Source organism: Microchirus variegatus, assembly GCF_963457635.1.
Source record: "Microchirus variegatus genome assembly, chromosome: 4".
NCBI lineage: Eukaryota > Metazoa > Chordata > Actinopteri > Pleuronectiformes > Soleidae > Microchirus > Microchirus variegatus.
This window is the reverse complement of record NC_139805.1, coordinates 37,009,552-37,027,097: the sequence shown is the minus strand read 5'-3', so window position 1 is coordinate 37,027,097 and position 17,546 is coordinate 37,009,552. Positions and strand designations below refer to the sequence as shown.

Genomic DNA, 17,546 nt, shown 5'->3' with positions numbered 1-17,546 from the left:
GAAGTCAATATGAGCTGAATACTAAGCGCTAGCTCACATTAGTCTCCAGTGTGCTGGTGAAAGCGTGCAGTGTCTGCGCCTCTTTTGTTTCTCCTCGTTCATTCAGGGGGCGCCACCTGCTCGGATCGCCTCTCATTCACCGGCTCAAGTCTGCACAAACTCCACAAATTTAACCACAAATTATGACTCCTCTGTGTTTAAAGCAACGTAGGCGGGATTTAGTTATTGATAAATCAAGAGATGTGAGGTTTCACAGCTTTTAAATTAGCCCAGCATCATATGATCAGCACAGTATGACCAGCACAGTATGACCAGCACAGTATGACCACCACAGTATGACCATGACCAGCACAATATGACCAGCACCGTAAGACCATGACCAGCACAGTATGACGAGCACCGTAAGACCATGACCAGCACAGTATGACCAGCACCGTATGACCAGCACAGTATGGCCATGACCAGCAAAGTATGACCATGACCAGCACAGTATGACCAGCACCGTATGACCATGACCAGCACAGTATGACGAGCACCGTAAGACCATGACCAGCACAGTATGACCAGCACCGTATGACCATGACCAGCACAATATGACCAGCACCGTAAGACCATGACCAGCACAGTATGACGAGCACCGTAAGACCATGACCAGCACAGTATGACCAGCACCGTATGACCAGCACAGTATGGCCATGACCAGCAAAGTATGACCATGACCAGCACAGTATGACCAGCACCGTATGACCAGCACAGTATGACCATGACCAGCACCGTATGACCATGACCAGCACAGTATGACCAGCACAGTATGACCAGCACCGTATGACCATGACCAGCACAGTATGACCATGACCAGCACAGTATGACCAGCACAGTATGACCAGCACCGTATGACCATGACCAGCACAGTATGACCATGACCAGCACCGTATGACCATGACCAGCACAGTATGACCATGACCAGCACAGTATGACCAGCACAGTATGACCAGCACCGTATGACCATGACCAGCACAGTATGACCATGACCAGCACAGTATGACCAGCACAGTATGACCAGCACAGTATGACCAGCACCGTATGACCATGACCAGCACCGTATGACCATGACCAGCACAGTATGACCATGACCAGCACAGTATGACCATGACCAGCACAGTATGACCAGCACCGTAAGACCATGCTGGCCAGTATCGTATGACCAGTATCGTAAGACCAGCACGACCATAACAGGTTAGCGTGCCCGGGGCACCCTCTATAATTGCAATGCCTTGACTTTAGTGATGTCAGTACACACAGTACCAGCCAAAACAACAAAATTAGATTAAAAAAACAAACGAAAATAAATAAATGTTACAAAATTAACACAATAATTCATTTTGGTTTTTCAGGGTTTTTTTCTCCTTTTTGAGGTACTTGCCCTTACTTCATGAATCACCATAATGGTCCTTCAAAAAGCCTCAGAATGCTCCATTTTTACCTCAAATTTTCAAAAGCTCTGCAATTTTATTTCTGGGGGGTTCTGGAGGGCAAGGGGGGACACCCTCTAAAAAAATTCCTAGCTAAAAGCCTGTCTGTGGGTGAGAGTGAGTATTAATCAAAGTCAGCGTCAGTGACTCATTTACACAAACACTGGCCTGAGGACCAAGCCCACAGAGGGCGAGGTGAGTGTTTGTGCAGAGCCAGCGCTCAAAGTACATTTGTCTGTAATCACAACAGATACGACTGCAGAGGGGAGGGAGCGCGGCTGCCCTTCACTGTTATGAAATCTCTTTTCAATGAATCGGTCGAATTTAAGACTTTTTAAGACTTTTTTAAGACCGTAATGAATACAATTTAAGACCCATTTCAAAACCGTGCTGGCAAAAAAGTAAAAAAGACATGAAGGAAAATTGGAGCCACAAATCGTTGAACTTGCAATTCGGCTTAGCTGTGGACTTTCGCTAAGTTTTCTCCGCTGCTACGCTAAGCTATAACACACCGCGGCGCGCGCGCAGCACACTAGCTAGTGGTGCTCGATACGTTCTCACCGGGCAGCACAGGTGGCCCACTTTAGTTCCGCGTTGTAGTTATTGTTGTTAGCGCATCCTGAAAAAATAGAAACATTTCAAAGCGAGACTGAAGTTTATGCACGTTTTAAATAAAAGTCACGTGAATAGATTTTAAGACCTTTCAAAATTGCATTTAAGACCTTTTATGAGATTTTAGGAAAATGTAAGACATTTTAAGGCCTTAAATTCAAATGATTGGATTTAAGACTTTTTGAGACTTTTTAAGACCCCGCGGATACCCTGTATTATTATTATCATTAGGGCCCGAGCCACGAATGACAGGGGCCCAAACGGCTATTGTTCCGTTACGACGTACTTTACAACGTGACGCTCATTTTTGAGGAAGCTAACGTGCATAAAAACTATTAAAATTCGCCACGGAGGTTCGGGTCGGGCGAAAAACGCGATAGCGGCATAGGGCACGAATCCGCTCTAGAGCGCCCCCCTAAGTCAAGTCGTGGTCAGGCAAAAGGTCAGTGTGTCGGGCTCACGAGTGTAAGTGTTCCGATTTTAACCAAACTTGTTACACTTGTTGCTCTCACGATCCCAAACTAATTTCCGACGTGCTTCCATGAGCTCCGCCCACTCTCAAGCCGGCCATTTTGGAAAAAACAAAAGTGGCCCGTCTACGCGTTTGAACCGACCGAGCTAGCCGTGGCAAAATCCGCCCATGTGTTCCAGACGAGCGAGCGATTGAAATGCATCTTTACGTCAAAAGGCGTGGCCTCGGCGCTCCGACAAATTCGACGTTAAAATGGCAGGAAAAGTACTTAAAATTCCACTTTTTGAAAAGCGTTTCTCACAATCTCTACATGCTGACCTTATCTGCACACATCTGTGTTTCATTTCTGTCTGTTCCTTGTTAGATGTTGTCAGTTGACACACAGGTAAGTGAGATAAAGGTGTGTGTGTGTGTGTGTGTGTGTGTGTGTGTTCGTTCTGGTGCCGATGCTCGCGGTCGTGTCGGGACACGCCACAGCGCTTCAACGCCTCAGGGTCAGACTCCGCTGGCTGCAGGAGACCGATCTCGTTTCAAAGCCTCGTTTCGTATCTTTACGCCGAGGCGTTCTCCACCTGTTTGTGTGTGTGTGTGTGTGTGTGTGTGTGTGTGTGTGTGTGTGTGTGTGTGTGTGTGTGTGTGTGTGTGTGTGTGCACGTTACAGTTCACCGTACAGTGTGTGCAAGGCTGCTTTGTGCTAGCATTTGTTTGTTATTTAAACGTCTGGGTGGTCCAACGGCCAAAATAATGCCACCACGTTTGCCAAAGGACCACCACGTCCAGGCTCCGCCCACCACGTCTGTCAGCGTAAAAACAAAAGTCAGAAAAGTCACACCTGCAGAGTGTGTGTGTGTGGTCCAGACGTCCACTTCCTTTTATAGGCAAACTCTAATCTCATCCGTTCCTTTAAAACAAAACGTTTTATCGCAGAAATATAAAAAATAGCACAGGTTTTAATTTACGATTCGCACAATATTTGCCATTTTTAAATTATTTTTTGCATATAATTGCAAGTGTGGATTGGAAACTATCGACTAGATTACTATTACAGATTAAGCACAAACAATTGTATTATACGTCACTTTTTAAATGTTAGATCATATCAGACAGAGGGGGATAAAGGGACATAATACAGTATGAGCCAAAATTAAACAACGGGCACCAAGTCGACGTCTAATATAATATAATATAAATAATGCATACAATTACGGTCTTAATCTGCCTCAACTTTATTGACTAAGCATCATTTATCAGAAGTGGTCGATCCATTTAACAATTACCCTGTGATGTCAGTGACCCCTCTGACCCGGGCGTCTTGTATCGATCCAAATTGCTTCACGGCCGTTTTGAGTGGAATGTATTATTTGAACTGTTTTGTCAGCTGCTTGACAACAGTTGCTCTTTTACTACCTGCCTGGCCTTCACAGGGCAGTTTGACCTCTGACCTCTGCGGCGACTGGTGGGGACAGGACTGGTCGACCGCGGCCCGTTTGAACGCAGGAATGTCAAGTGTTCAGTTCCCGTCCCTGAGGCAGAATCGCGGTGTGCGGGGAGTCCTCAGTTTTTCAGTCGTTTGACCTCTGACCTCACCTAACAACTGTTAACGGCTTCTCCCGCGTGCTGTAGTGTGTAACGTTTAAATACAAATTAAATACTACTATTGGTTCTGTTCACGAGAAAAAAAAAACAAAAAAACAGAGGCAGGATAATAACAACAATAAATTCACGTTACATACCACTCTCCCTGCACCAAAGTCCATAGAGAAAAACAGTGATTTTAGCTCACAGGAGTTCACAGGAGTTGTTGATCCACTGCTGCCTCCATCACTAACTTACAATGTCTTATTCTGTCAATTCAGCATTTGAAATCCTTTATTTAGATTTACATTATTGACACAAAGTGACCACACGAGGCAGCAGTAGACCAGCAGCTCCTGTGTCCCTGTGAGCTAAAATCACTGATTTTCTCTATGGGCTTTGGTGTGGGAGAGTGAGTGAAGAAAAACAGATTTTAGCCACATAACAAAACACTCTCAGAGTAAAATTTATGTCAGGTTAAGTCTACATTATCTAAACACCATGTTAATGTCTTTATCTTCATTGTTAGACAGACTTTACCAACAGGAAACTGAAGTTTGTAAACCACTCACTCTCCCACACCAAACCCCATAGAGAAAATCAGTGATTTTAACATCACAGAGACACAGGAGTTCACAGGAGTTGTTGATCCACTGCTGCCTCCATCACTAAGTTCAAATGTCTTATTTTGTCAATTCGGCTTTTGAAAACCTTTGTTCAGATTGACCTCAGTGACACAAAGTGACCACACGAGGCAGCAGTAGACCAGCAGCTCCTGTGTCCACCGTGAGCTAAAAATCACTGATTTTCTCTATGGGCTTTGGTGTGGGAGAGTGAGTGGTTTTTAAATTTCAGTTTCCTGTTGGTAAAGTCTGTCTAACAGTGAAATAAAGCAGAAAAACTTTGTCATTGTCGTGACATCACAGACTTAAATTGGTGGAGATTTTATTACCTAAGCCTTTTCTTCAATGAGTTTTTCAGATTCAACAACAACACTTTACATGTGGTTAAGCGAAGACGGCGAGCAAAACGAGACGAGACAAGCCCTGGTGTTTAGAGGAGAAACAGTGACCTGCAACTACTCGCACACAAACACTACACTTCCTGCTCCGTCTGTCGGGGGGGGGGGGGGGGGGGTCAAAGAAAAACACATTTCCCAGTTTATGTCGCCTGGAAGATGTTGAAAGCACAAAAAGACAAAGAGACACACACACAGTCCAGTCAAGGCTGCACCTTCATCACGTGATTTAGGTCTTTTAAATTTCTCCCTGGGAATGATGTAAACCCGTCATTTTCCCAAAAGCACAACAGACCACAGGCTGTATGTCTCCCAAATTATAGTGAGGAAGGAATGTGAGAAGTGTAAATAGGTGAGAAAGTGTGAGACGTCTGTAGCTGCTGCTTTGAGACTTTTAAATTAGAACAACACGATCTACAAACGACTGCACAATTAGCCTCATGGCAATTCTAATGCGAGTCAGAGTCAATGATATAATTATATCACCACAAATGGCTGCAGTTTACTTCATTAAAAAAAATGTGGGTCCAGCATCACTTTGTTTATGCCTCGTTTAAAAAAACAAAATGAACAAGTGAGGGAGCGCAAAAAACAAGTGAGGGAGAGCAAAGAATAAATCAGGGAGCGCAAAGAACAAGTGAGGGAGCGCACAAAACAAGTGAGGGAGCGCAAAGAACAAATCAGGGAGCGCAAAAAACAAGTGAGGGAGCACAAAGAACAAGTGAGGGAGCATAAAGAACAAATCAGGACGCGCAAAGAATAAGTCGGGGAGCACAAAGAACAAGTGAGGGAGTGCAAAGAATAAATCAGGGAGCGCAAAGAACAAGTCGGGGAGCACAAAGAACAAGTGAGGGAGGGCAAAGAATAAATCAGGGAGCGCAAAGAAAAAGTGAGGGAGCGCAAAGAACAAGTGAGGGAGCATAAAGAACAAGAGACGGAGTGCAAAGAATTATCAGGGAGCACAAAGAACAAGGGAGGGAGCGCAAAGAACAAGTGAGGGAGCGTAAAGAACAAATAAGGGAGCGCAAAGAACAAGTAAGGGAGCGCAAAGAATAAATCAGGGAGCGCAAAGAACAAGTGAGGGAGCGCAAAGAATAAATCAGGGAGCGCAAAGAACAAGTGAGGGAGCGCAAAGAATAAATCAGGGAGCACAAAGAACAAGTGAGGGAGAATAAAGAACAAATCAGGAAGCGCAAAGAACAAATCAGGAAGCGCAAAGAATAAATCAGGGAGCGCAAAGAACAAGTGAGGGAGTGCAAAGAATAAATCAGGGAGCGCAAAGAAAAAGTGAGGGAGCGCAAAGAACAAGTGAGGGAGCATAAAGAACAAGAGACGGAGTGCAAAGAATTATCAGGGAGCACAAAGAACAAGGGAGAGAGCGTAAAGAACAAATAAGGGAGCGCAAAGAACAAGTAAGGGAGCGCAAAGAATAAATCAGGGAGCGCAAAGAACAAGTGAGGGAGCGCAAAGAATAAATCAGGGAGCACAAAGAACAAGTGAGGGAGAATAAAGAACAAATCAGGAAGCGCAAAGAACAAATCAGGAAGCGCAAAGAACAAGTGAGGGAGCGCAAAGAATAAATCAGGGAGCACAAAAAAAACAAATCAGGGAGCGCAAAGAACAAATAAGGGAGCGCAAAGAACAAATCAGGGAGCGCAAAGAATAAATCAGGGAGCGCAAAGAACAAGTGAGGGAGCGCAAAGAACAAGTGAGGGAGCGCAAAGATAAAGTGAGGAGCGCAAAGAACAAATCAGGGAGCGCAAAGAACAAGCAAGGGAGCGTAAAGATTAAGTGAGGGATCGCAAAGAACAAATCAGGGAGCACAAAGAACAAGTGAGGGAGCGCAAATAACAAATAAGGGAGCGCAAAGAACAAGTGAGGGAGCGCAAAGAACAAGTGAGGGAGCGCGAAGAATAAATCTAGGAGCGCAAAGAACAAGTAAGAAATAGGTTTAAAAAGTGTTTGTAAATATTGACACTAATCTAATTCCATACAGGTTGCAGTCCTTCAGAATGAGAGTCAGCAGTGAGCAGCTCATAATCTCTAATCTTTTTAGACCTTTAACTCCAGGCTCCAGGGCTGGATTTTAACAGCCGGGGCAAGGGAAAAAAAACCATGGGAGTAAACGCCGGCCCGAACATAAAATTACAGGTGGCTCAAAACTGCACTGTGTGTGTGTGTGTGTGTGTGTGTGTGTGTGCGTGTGTGTAAAAGGTCACGACCTCCTCGTCGACCTCCGTGGGAAACGGAGAGGAGGCAGCGGGAGAAAAGCGTGAGTGTGTTGAATGAGCAGGAACAAACGCCACCAAAGGAAATAAATACACACTCCCAGAGGAAAAACACTAAGTATGAGTTTACCAGAGTGAGTGAGTGTGTGTGTGTGTGTGTGTGTGTGTGTGTGTGTGTGTGTGTGTGTGTGTGTGTGTGTGTGTGTGTGTGTGTGTGTGTGTGTGTGTGTGTGTGTGTGTGTGTGTGTGTGTGTGTGTGTGTGTGCGTGCTGCTGCGTGAGGCCGTAATGAGGGAGTAGAGAGGTCAACCAGCCGCGGCCGGCAGGAAACGCTTCAACAACACAACAACAAAAACACACATGTGATGTCATCGAAGAGCGCCAGGCGTGACTCATCGTGGACCTCAGACGAGGAGGAACGTAAATGAGAATCCTCGAACACGAGGAAGCCATGAACCACATCCTTCTTCTCCGGAGGAGGAGGAGGCAAATTCGTCGACAAATGACAGGACAACAAAAATAACCAGACGTTAAAATAAAGCAAAGCGGACCGGGCTTTTGTCGGAAAACAAAATGTCATAACGGTGGCTGCTAGCGGCGATTAACGGCAGTCAACGGTAACGCGCGTTGGGCGCATGGCGCTTTTCCATGACGACTGACGCGCATGATGTCATGTTTACGTTCTGCGGGCACCAGAGTCCAGGCACCGTTTACCAGTTAGCTCCGTTAGCGTTAGCCTACAGTTGAACTGGCTGTTTATTAAAGGAAAAGAGCAGCGCTACAAATAACCAGCGTACCCGTGTGCTGCGTATGTGTGCCTTTGTTTTTAACATCGAGAGTCACGTAAATATAACGTCACGCGCGTCTTTTTCCGGATAGCTGTCATGGAAAGGCGACTTGCGTTGACGTCGTTAACTCCATTAACCGGCAAAATTGAGTTCCACCCATTTTCCCCAAACTTGGTGTGAAGATGTTATCGACCAAGACGAGCAAAAAAGTCGACCGTAACCATGGCCTCAACTCAACAGGAAGTCGGCCTTTTGGAATCTTGGCGTCCATTTTGGCGATTTGCACCCTACGCAAATGACCGAACTCGTCCAAGCATGTTTGTCATACCGAGATAATTTTTTTTTGCCAATTTGTACAAGACAAAACAAAGGTGAAAAGTTGTCGGAAAGATTTTGTGGATTAAAAACAGCGTGGCCACGGCAACGCTCAGCCGGATTTCGACAACTGGCCACGAAACAGGAAGTGCCCTCTGACATCGGCATACACCGGGTTCCACCGAATTTCCTGTAACTTGGTGTGAAGATGTTATCGACCAAGACAAGCAAAAAAGTTGACCGTAACCATGGCCTCAACTCAACAGGAAGTCGGCCTTTTGGAATCTTGGCGTCCATTTTGGCGATTTGCACCCGATGCAAATGACCGAACTCGTCAAAGCATGTTTGTCGTACCGAGATAAAAATTTGTTTGCCAATTTGTACGAGACAAAACAAAGGTGAAAAGTTGTCGGAAAGATTTTGTGGATTAAAAACAGCGTGGCCACGGCAACGCTCAGCCAGATTTCGACCACTGGCCACGAAACAGGAAGTGCCCCGAGTTCAATCGAATTTCTCGTAACTTGGTGTGAAGATGTTATCGACCAAGACGAACCAAAAAGTCGACCGTAACCATGGCCTCAACTCAACAGGAAGTCAGCCATTTGGAATCTTGGCGTCCATTTTGCCGATTTGCACCCTACACAAATGACCGAACTCGCCCAAGCATGTTTGTCGTACCAACATAATTTTTTTTTGCCAATTTCTACGAGACAAAACAAAGGTGAAAAGTTGTTGAAAAGGTTTGTGGATTAAAAACATCGTGGTCACGGCAACGCTCAGCGTTTGGACGAATTTCGACCATTGGCCACGAAACAGGAAGTGCCACCAAGGAGTTCCATCGAATTTCCCGTAACTTGGTGTGAAGATGTTATAGACCAAGACGAGCAAAAAAGTCGACCGTAACCATGGCCTCAACTCAACAGGAAGTCGGCCATTTGGAATCTTGGCGTCCATTTTGGCCCTACTTTAATGAGCGAGACGCATCAATGGCGAACGGTTGAAGTCGGGGAACTGCTGCACTCACCGACTTGCGTGGGCACGTGAAGGCACTGCAGAAAATAACTGTGAAAATATCACCTTTTTAAAATAATAGACATCAATTTAAATGAAAAACCAAACCTGTTTTGTACAGAGTCACTTCAGTGGATATAAGGATAATAACAACAGGAGAGAGAGGGGAGGGAGGGAGGGGCTGCTGAACACGTAATAAAATAAGCAAAATGATCCTTGTATGAGCTGCTCATTAACAAAGATGAGACAATGACCTGATTAAATCCCCACAGAGCTGAGGAGGGAAGAACGGCGTCTCATTTCCCAGCAAGTCAACACACACAAAGACAGAGTCGACGGGGAGCCGTCGTTCATAAAAGCTATTGCACACGGAAAGAGCTTTAAACGTTACTTAGACTCCAGACTGTGGCTAATGTACAACGGCATTAAATATTAACACGGCAGCTTCTCCGGCAGAGGCAGAGACGTGATGGAAGTGAGCAATTAAACATGTCCATAAACACAGAATTTACCGTCCTTTGACTCAGCTGGGCAATACGGGGATGTTATTTCTATCTATATAGATATAACATTCATACAGTGAGAGGACAGGATCCACAGATGAGTCGCAGGAGATTTATTTTGGAATTTCCCCAACCTTTTAGTTCAGAATAAAGTGTATAATTTGGACGATTGCATGTATTTTTAATTACTGTACTTGATATAAATATACGTTTTTACTCTTTGGCTTTCGACCCAGTACGAGACGTTGGTTTTTAATCTATTTTACAGTTCGACCTGTTTATTTGTGTTGTTTTGATATTTTCTACGGTGTTTTTATTATCGTTTTATTGTTTGTTCTTAGGTCTATTAGCTACGGTGGCCCTGAGGTGAAAAACACAAACGCAAATCACAAAACACAAACACAAATCAAAAACAAAAAAACATTAACTCAAATTGGAATCACAAATCACACAACCCAAACACAAAAGCAGAAAACACGAAAACATTAACTCACAACACAAACACAAAAGCAGAAAACACGAAAACATTAACTCACAACACAAAAGCAGACAACACTTAAAGTTACTAACTGTGAGTTAATATTGTTGTGTTTTCTGCTTGTGTTTGCGTTGTGTGATTTGTGTTTGCGTTGCGAGTTAATGTTTGTGTTTTCTGCATTTGTGTATGCGTTGTGTGATTTGTGTTTGCGTTGCGAGTTAATGTTTTTGTGTTTTCTGCATTTGTGTTTGCGTTGTGAGTTAATGTTTTTGTTTTCTGCTTTTGTGCTTGCGTTGCGAGTTAACGTTTTCTGCTTTTGTGTTTGCGTTGTGAGTTAATAATTTCGTGTTTTCTTCTTTTGTGTTTGCGTTGTGAGTTTATGTTTTCTGCTTTTGTGTTTGCGTTCCGAGTTAATAATTTCGTGTTTTCTTCTTTTGTGTTTGCGTTGTGAGTTAATGTTTTCGTGTTTTCTGCTTTTGTGTTTGCGTTGTGAGTTAATGTTTTCGTGTTTTCTGCTTTTGTGTTTGCGTTGTGAGTTAACATTTTTGTGTTTTTGATTTGCGTTTGTGTTTTTTGATTTGCGTTTGTGTTCTTTGATTTGCGTTTTTGATTTGTGTTGTGTTTTGTGATTTGCGTTTTGCACCTCAGGGCCACCGTAATTAGGTCACACGTTTGTATGTTTTATTTATTCATCTCTGATGTACAGCACTCTGTTTCAGCTCGTCGTTGTTTATAAAGTGCTTTATAAATAAAGTTGGATTGGAAGTGTATTTGACAAATGCAATCTAAAAAAAAAAAGGCTGATTGTCAACACAACAGCCTTTAAAAGTCATCACAGATACCAGATCGTAATAAACGACATGCACAAAATCCTCCCTCCCTCAGACACGACCCCTGAACTCTGACCTTTGACCCCCAGACAGTTCCAGCAGCTTTAACAGCTCTCGTGTAAAAGGAGGAAGAAAAAAAGACAAATGCCAACGCTCTATCTGTTCTCAATCTGTGTGAACAAAATACTGTGTTACAGAAGTCACGGGGGGGGGGGGGGGAGTTAAAGCCGGAGACAAAACACGGGCGTAAGGCAGCACCGCGGTGAAAGGTGAGTCATGGAGACGAGTGTAAAAGAGTCAACAGCCACCTTTATACTGCGCTCATCAAAGAGTGTCACACACACACACACACACACACACACACACAAAAACGCAAAAAAACAACCTGTGTTCGTCAAACTCTGGAAATGACGATGTTCTCAAATGTCGCGTTTTTTGTGCATTTTAACGTCAACATCCTTTTTCTGGCGCGGGTCGAAGGCCACCGTCGTTCACCGAGGAGCTCGGCGACGTAAGTGCGTTAAGTGAAAAGTGTCCACCGTTAACTGCAATCTACCGTCTTTCCATAGGAGGGCGCTAATTTCCATTAAGAGGACAAGAACAGAAAAATAAATCCCTACATTTACTCACGTCAAATTTTTCCGTAATAACCGCATTTTATAGTGTAATCGGGTGAAAAAAAATCAAGCTAACGATCTTTTTCTCGATTTATCCTTTGGGTCCATAAAATGTCAGACAATTTAAAAAAAACATTTGTCAAACCTGGAAACGACGATGTTCTCGAGTGTCTTTGTTTTGGCCACAAAAAGGCGTTCTTAGCGTTAGCCTCTTAGCGTTAGCCTACAGTGGAATTGGAGTGTCTGTTTATTGAACGGGTTACCTCACGATACGATATCTCGAAATGTCGTGATGCTACGACTCCGCGACAATCGATACAATCTTGTAGCGATATCTGACGAAACTGAAGAAAACACACTTTTGGACATTTTATGGAGCAAATCAAAAATATTTTTTTTTAGGTGGGGTTAGTGAGCAGTAGGTATGCGGAGGAGCCTCCCGGGAATGTTAGAGCTGATAATGTATCTGCAGAACCATGCAGGTATGAAGATCAGAGCTGAGGGGGGGGGACTGCCAGTGTGTGTGTGTGTGTGTGTGTGTGTGTGTGTCGCAGTAATCCCACCCCTCTGCTCTTTTTAAAAAGACTTACTTGTTCAGTGATTTTAAAAAGAAGGGTTTGACACTTGAAACCACCACGTTTATTCCACCACTCTGATGTTTTTTTAAAGACGGTTAATTACAATTCCCGAGCGTGGGCGCACACACACCTACACACACACACACGGCGTGTTAAAAACAGTGGTTTCAGACCGTGTAGAGCCTTGAAGACCCTTCTCAGAGGCTGTTCTGAGGTGATCATGTCATGTTTCACAGGAATGCCGTGGTCTCTCAGCTGATGACAGAGGAGAAGAAACGACGTGGCTGTGCAGGTGGAACTTTTTTTTAAAAAAAGCTCTCGCTGATCTCAGGCGGTTTTCTTTAAATTCCTTTTTTTTTTTTTAAATAAGATTTGACACTTATTTTAGTTACTCCACAGAAGATTAGAGAGCCATTAATGCAACATGCTGCTTTCTAATCCACGCCCACACTGCTCCATTTTCATCTAAAAACGTATAAATTCTGCTCTTCTGTTCACACTAAGACGTTTGAAAACGCTCTCCCGTTCACACTAACGCACTAAGAAGTTTGAAAACGCTCTCCTGTTCACACTAACGCACTAAGAAGTTTGAAAACGCTCTCCTGTTCACACTAAGAAGTTTGAAAACGCTCTCCTGTTCACACTAAGAAGTTTGAAAACGCTCTCCTGTTCACACTTAGTTTGAAAACGCTCTCCTGTTCACACTAAGAAGTTTGAAAACGCTCTCCTGTTCACACTAAGAGGTTTGAAAAAGCTCTTCTGTTCACACTAAGAAGTTTGAAAACGCTTCCTGTTCACACTAAGACGTTTGAAAACGCTCTCCTGTTCACACTAAGAAGTTTGAAAACGCTCTCCTGTTGACACTAAGAAGTTTGAAAACACTCTCCTGTTCACACTAAGAAGTTTGAAAAAGCTCTCCTGTTCACACTAAGACATTTGAAAAGGCTCTCCTGTTCACACTAAGACCTTTGAAAACGCTCTCTTGTTCACACTAAGACGTTTGAAAACGCTCTCCTGTTCACACTAAGACGTTTGAAAATGCTCTCCTGTTCACACAAAGATGTTTGAAAACGCTCTCCTGTTCACACTAAGAAGTTTGAAAACGTTCTCCTGTTCACACTAAGACGTTTGAAAACGCTCTCCTGTTCACACTAAGACGTTTGAAAACGCTCTCCTGTTCACAATCAGAAGTTTGAAAACGCTCTCATCTTCACACTAAGAAATGTGAAAACGCTCTCTGCTTCACACTAACGCACTGAGAAGTTTGAAAACGCTCTCCTGTTCACACTAAGAAATTTGAAAAAGCTCTCCTGTTCACACTAACGCACTAAGACATTTGAAAACGCTCTCCTGTTCACACTAAGAAGTTTGAAAAAGTCTCCTGTTCACACTAAGAAGTTTGAAAACGCTCTCCTGTTCACACTAACGCGCTAAGAAGTTTGAAAACGCTCTCATGTTCACACTAAGACGTTTGAAAACGCTCTCTGTTCACACTAAGAAGTTTGAAAACGCTCTCCTAATCACACTTAGAAGTTTGATAACGCTCTCCTGTTCACACTAACGCACTAAGAAGTTTGAAAACGCTCTCCTGTTCACACTTAGAAGTTTGAAAACGCTCTCCTGTTCACACTAACGCACTAAGAAGTTTGAAAACGCTCTCCTGTTCACACTAAGAAGTTTGAAAACGCTCTCCTGTTCACACTAACGCACTAAGAAGTTTGAAAACGCTCTCCTGTTCACACTTAGACGTTTGAAAACGCTCTCCTGTTCACACTAAGACGTTTGAAAACGCTCTCCTGTTCACACTAAGAAGTTTGAAAACGCTCTCCTGTTCACACTAACGCACTAAGAAGTTTGAAAACGCTCTCCTGTTCACACTAAGACGTTTGAAAACGCTCTCCTGTTCACACTAAGACGTTTGAAAACGCTCTCCTGTTCACACTAAGACGTTAGATAATGAAAACCATCAATTAAGAAAATAATGGTCAGACTTGAATTAACTTGATGTAAACATACGTTCAGACAAAAACATTTGTACTTTAAGCACATTGTAGTTTTTCTGGCGAGTTTGTCCGAGGCTAGGCTCACGTTTAGGCCACGCCCCCTCCACATTTCCAAACAAATCGAGACAAATGACACAAGTTACATTTTTGTCTTGAAAGCACACAATCACAAGTAAGTCAAGAGATTATCAAAATAGATAATGATATAACTGTTTCTTCACTTTACAATTTCAGATTCCAATTTCAAAGGCGAAAAGAACAAATGATACGCAGATTACAATTTTTTGTTTAAGTTGCAATAAATGAGACTGAAATGGCAGCGCAGCACTGAGGTTGTGTTTAAAGACAATAATAATACTGCCGTTTCACCGTTCCCTCATTATTCTCTTTTATTATTCAACTGCACACTCGGTATCAGAGCTGCAGCTAAAACAACGCTGCATTTCTCACGTACATTCACACACACACACACACACACTCATTCAAGCGTCAAAAGAAAAGACTTTGGCCAATGAAAGCGTCAGCAGCTCCACAGAGAACACAATCATTTATTGGCTCAGTCATGAACTCCTCTCCATCACTGCTGCTCCACTGGCCCACGGCTGGACCGTCGCCACGATAACGCAGTTAATCCACGGCAGATTAGAGAGCCATTAATGCAACATGGTGCTTTCTAATCCACACAGATTTTCTCCCGTTTTGGTTGCGGCCTGACCCCGACAATGGGAAACGCAGATTTACGCTCACTCATCCAGGTTTAGTCACATCCACACACGCTCTTTTACATCAGAATTTCATTTCCTGGGCCAATTTCAGTGATTTTGGTGTCAAATGATGAGGTAAAATGTATAATTTATAAATCAGAAATCCTTTTTATATCTCTTTGTGCCATTGACTCAGAATACCTTCTAAAAATAATGTAGAAAATAAGTACAAACGCAAGATTATTCCAACAAAACGTTGATTACAAATGTACAAAAACAAATGTGTTTGCTGAACCCTTTGCTTACCACTAGTGCTGTGCAAAAGGTTACCGCGCGTTAACGCATGACGCGTTTCCGCGACGACCAACCGGAAAAAGACGCTAATGACGTCCTGTTGACGTGCGGCGACACCGTAGTCCAGGCACCGTTTACCAGTTAGCTCCGTTAGCTGCATTAGCTCCTTTTAGCGCCAGTTCGTGTTAGCCTACGGTGGAACTGGAGCGGTCTGTTTATTGAAGGAAAAGAGCGGCGCTAACAAATAACGTTAGCGTACCTGTGTACTGCGTATGTTTGCCTCTGTTTTTAAAGTTTAGCGTTAGTTTAGAGACTCGTTTTAACAATCGGGAGTCACGTAAACACGACGTCACGCGCGTCTTTTCCCGGTCAGACGTCATGGAAACGCCGTTGACGCGTTACCGTTTGACAGCACTACTTACTACTACGCATATCTTGACGTAATCTTGATGGAAATCTGTCAGCGCACACATTTAAAGCCGTTTGCTTAAAATGATGTGAAAAAATTAGATGATTCATGTTTTTTGAGCAGGATCAAAAATAGTGATTTGAATGGGTTTCGATGAGCACATTTTGGTGCAAAGGTGTGTTAACGTGAGTATTTTTTGTTAACGTTGTTTCAGGGTCTCTGCAGGTTTCAGCAAGTCAAATTTAAGACTTTTTAAGACCTTTTTAAGACCATAATGAACACAATTTTTTAATTAAAAGACCCAAGAAAAATTGGAGGCACAAATTTAACTTGCACTTACCCATCTTACGCAAGCAATTCGGCTTCGCTGTGGGCTTTCGTTAAGTTTTCTCCGCTGCTATGCTAAGCTGTAACACACCGCTGCGTGCGCACAGCACACTAGCTAGCTAGTGGCCTACTTTCATTCCGTGTTGTAGTTATGCTATTGTATCCTCAAAAATGGAAACATTTCAAAGCGAGTTAATAGATTTTTTAAGATCTTTCAAAATTGCATTTAAGACCTTTTATGAGATTTTATGAGAATTTAAGACATTTTAAGGCCTTAAATTCAAATGATTGGATTTAAGACTTTTTAAAACCCCGCGGATACCCTGTATTAAGAATGGACAAAAAAAACAAATCACCCAAGCACCCAAAAAAAAAACAACCTGGCAAATTTTGCAATATGCATGAAAAAAATGAAAAAGATATGCTGAAAAGGTTTCTAGGTGAGTTAGAGGGTTAAACAGGGGTTGGTTTGAGGTGACTCACCCTGACGAGTGAGCTATTGGCCTGGGCTCTCTGCGGCTGTGCTCCTGGGTTGTTGCTCTGCTCTCGGTTGTTGCCCTGCTCTCTGCCGTGAGCTCTGGCCACGGCTCCAGACGTACCGTTGGTGCAGACTCCAGGTCCAGGTCCAGGTCCAGGTCCCGGTCCCGGTCCAGGCCTGCGGGGCCTCTGCTTGATGCCGTCCAGCAGGCGCACCAGGAGGATGTTGCTGGGCAGCTCGTCCACGGCGCACTCCACCAGCGTGCGGCACTCGGGGCAGCGCAGCTCGCCGCGCGAGCCCACGATCCCCTGGAGGCAGCGGCGGCAGAAGGTGTGCTGACAGGGGAGCACCTTGGCCGAGGCGTCCAGGCGCTCCAGGCAAACGGGGCACTCCAGCAGATCCAGCAAGACCGACTCGTCCATCGTGTGTTCCACCGACACCCCCCGGGGGGCTTCAGCAGAGGAACATGACGCGGCGGCAGGGGGTTTCTTTTCGGTTACGGAAGCAGAATCAGAGACGTCACGTTACTCCCATACCTCGGCTGTGGCCATGGCATCTGCGTCAGCTACACACCAGGGGTCGAGACAGGAAGAGTCGTCAAACACGCACACACACGAAATAGGTCATGGATGCTAAAAACGATCGCCACAGCTGTTTGGGTTTACTAGCAAAGACAGCAGTATCTGTTATCGACCCAAACGCTGAGGTATCGCTATATTACATATATGACGCATGACTCGTAAGAACAGCCTGCAACAAACAAATCTGATTTACCAAATAAGTTGCTAACTGCTTTTGATTTTTCAGAGCTGACCGAGTGTGAGCGCCCCCTGCA

General features: G+C 44.0%; 1 protein-coding gene across 1 annotated transcript in view; it reads right to left on the bottom strand.

Moving 5' to 3' along the window:
• sh3rf1 (SH3 domain containing ring finger 1) overlaps positions 1-17,133 on the bottom strand; it is a gene marked incomplete at both ends in the record, with an annotated part of 46,425 nt that extends 29,292 nt beyond the window's left edge. The window contains one exon of the mRNA XM_083887693.1: positions 16,717-17,133. Within this exon, the coding sequence (XP_083743819.1) occupies positions 16,717-17,133 (417 nt within the window). The remainder of the gene's footprint in view (positions 1-16,716) is intronic.
• Positions 17,134-17,546: the final 413 nt, after the last annotated feature.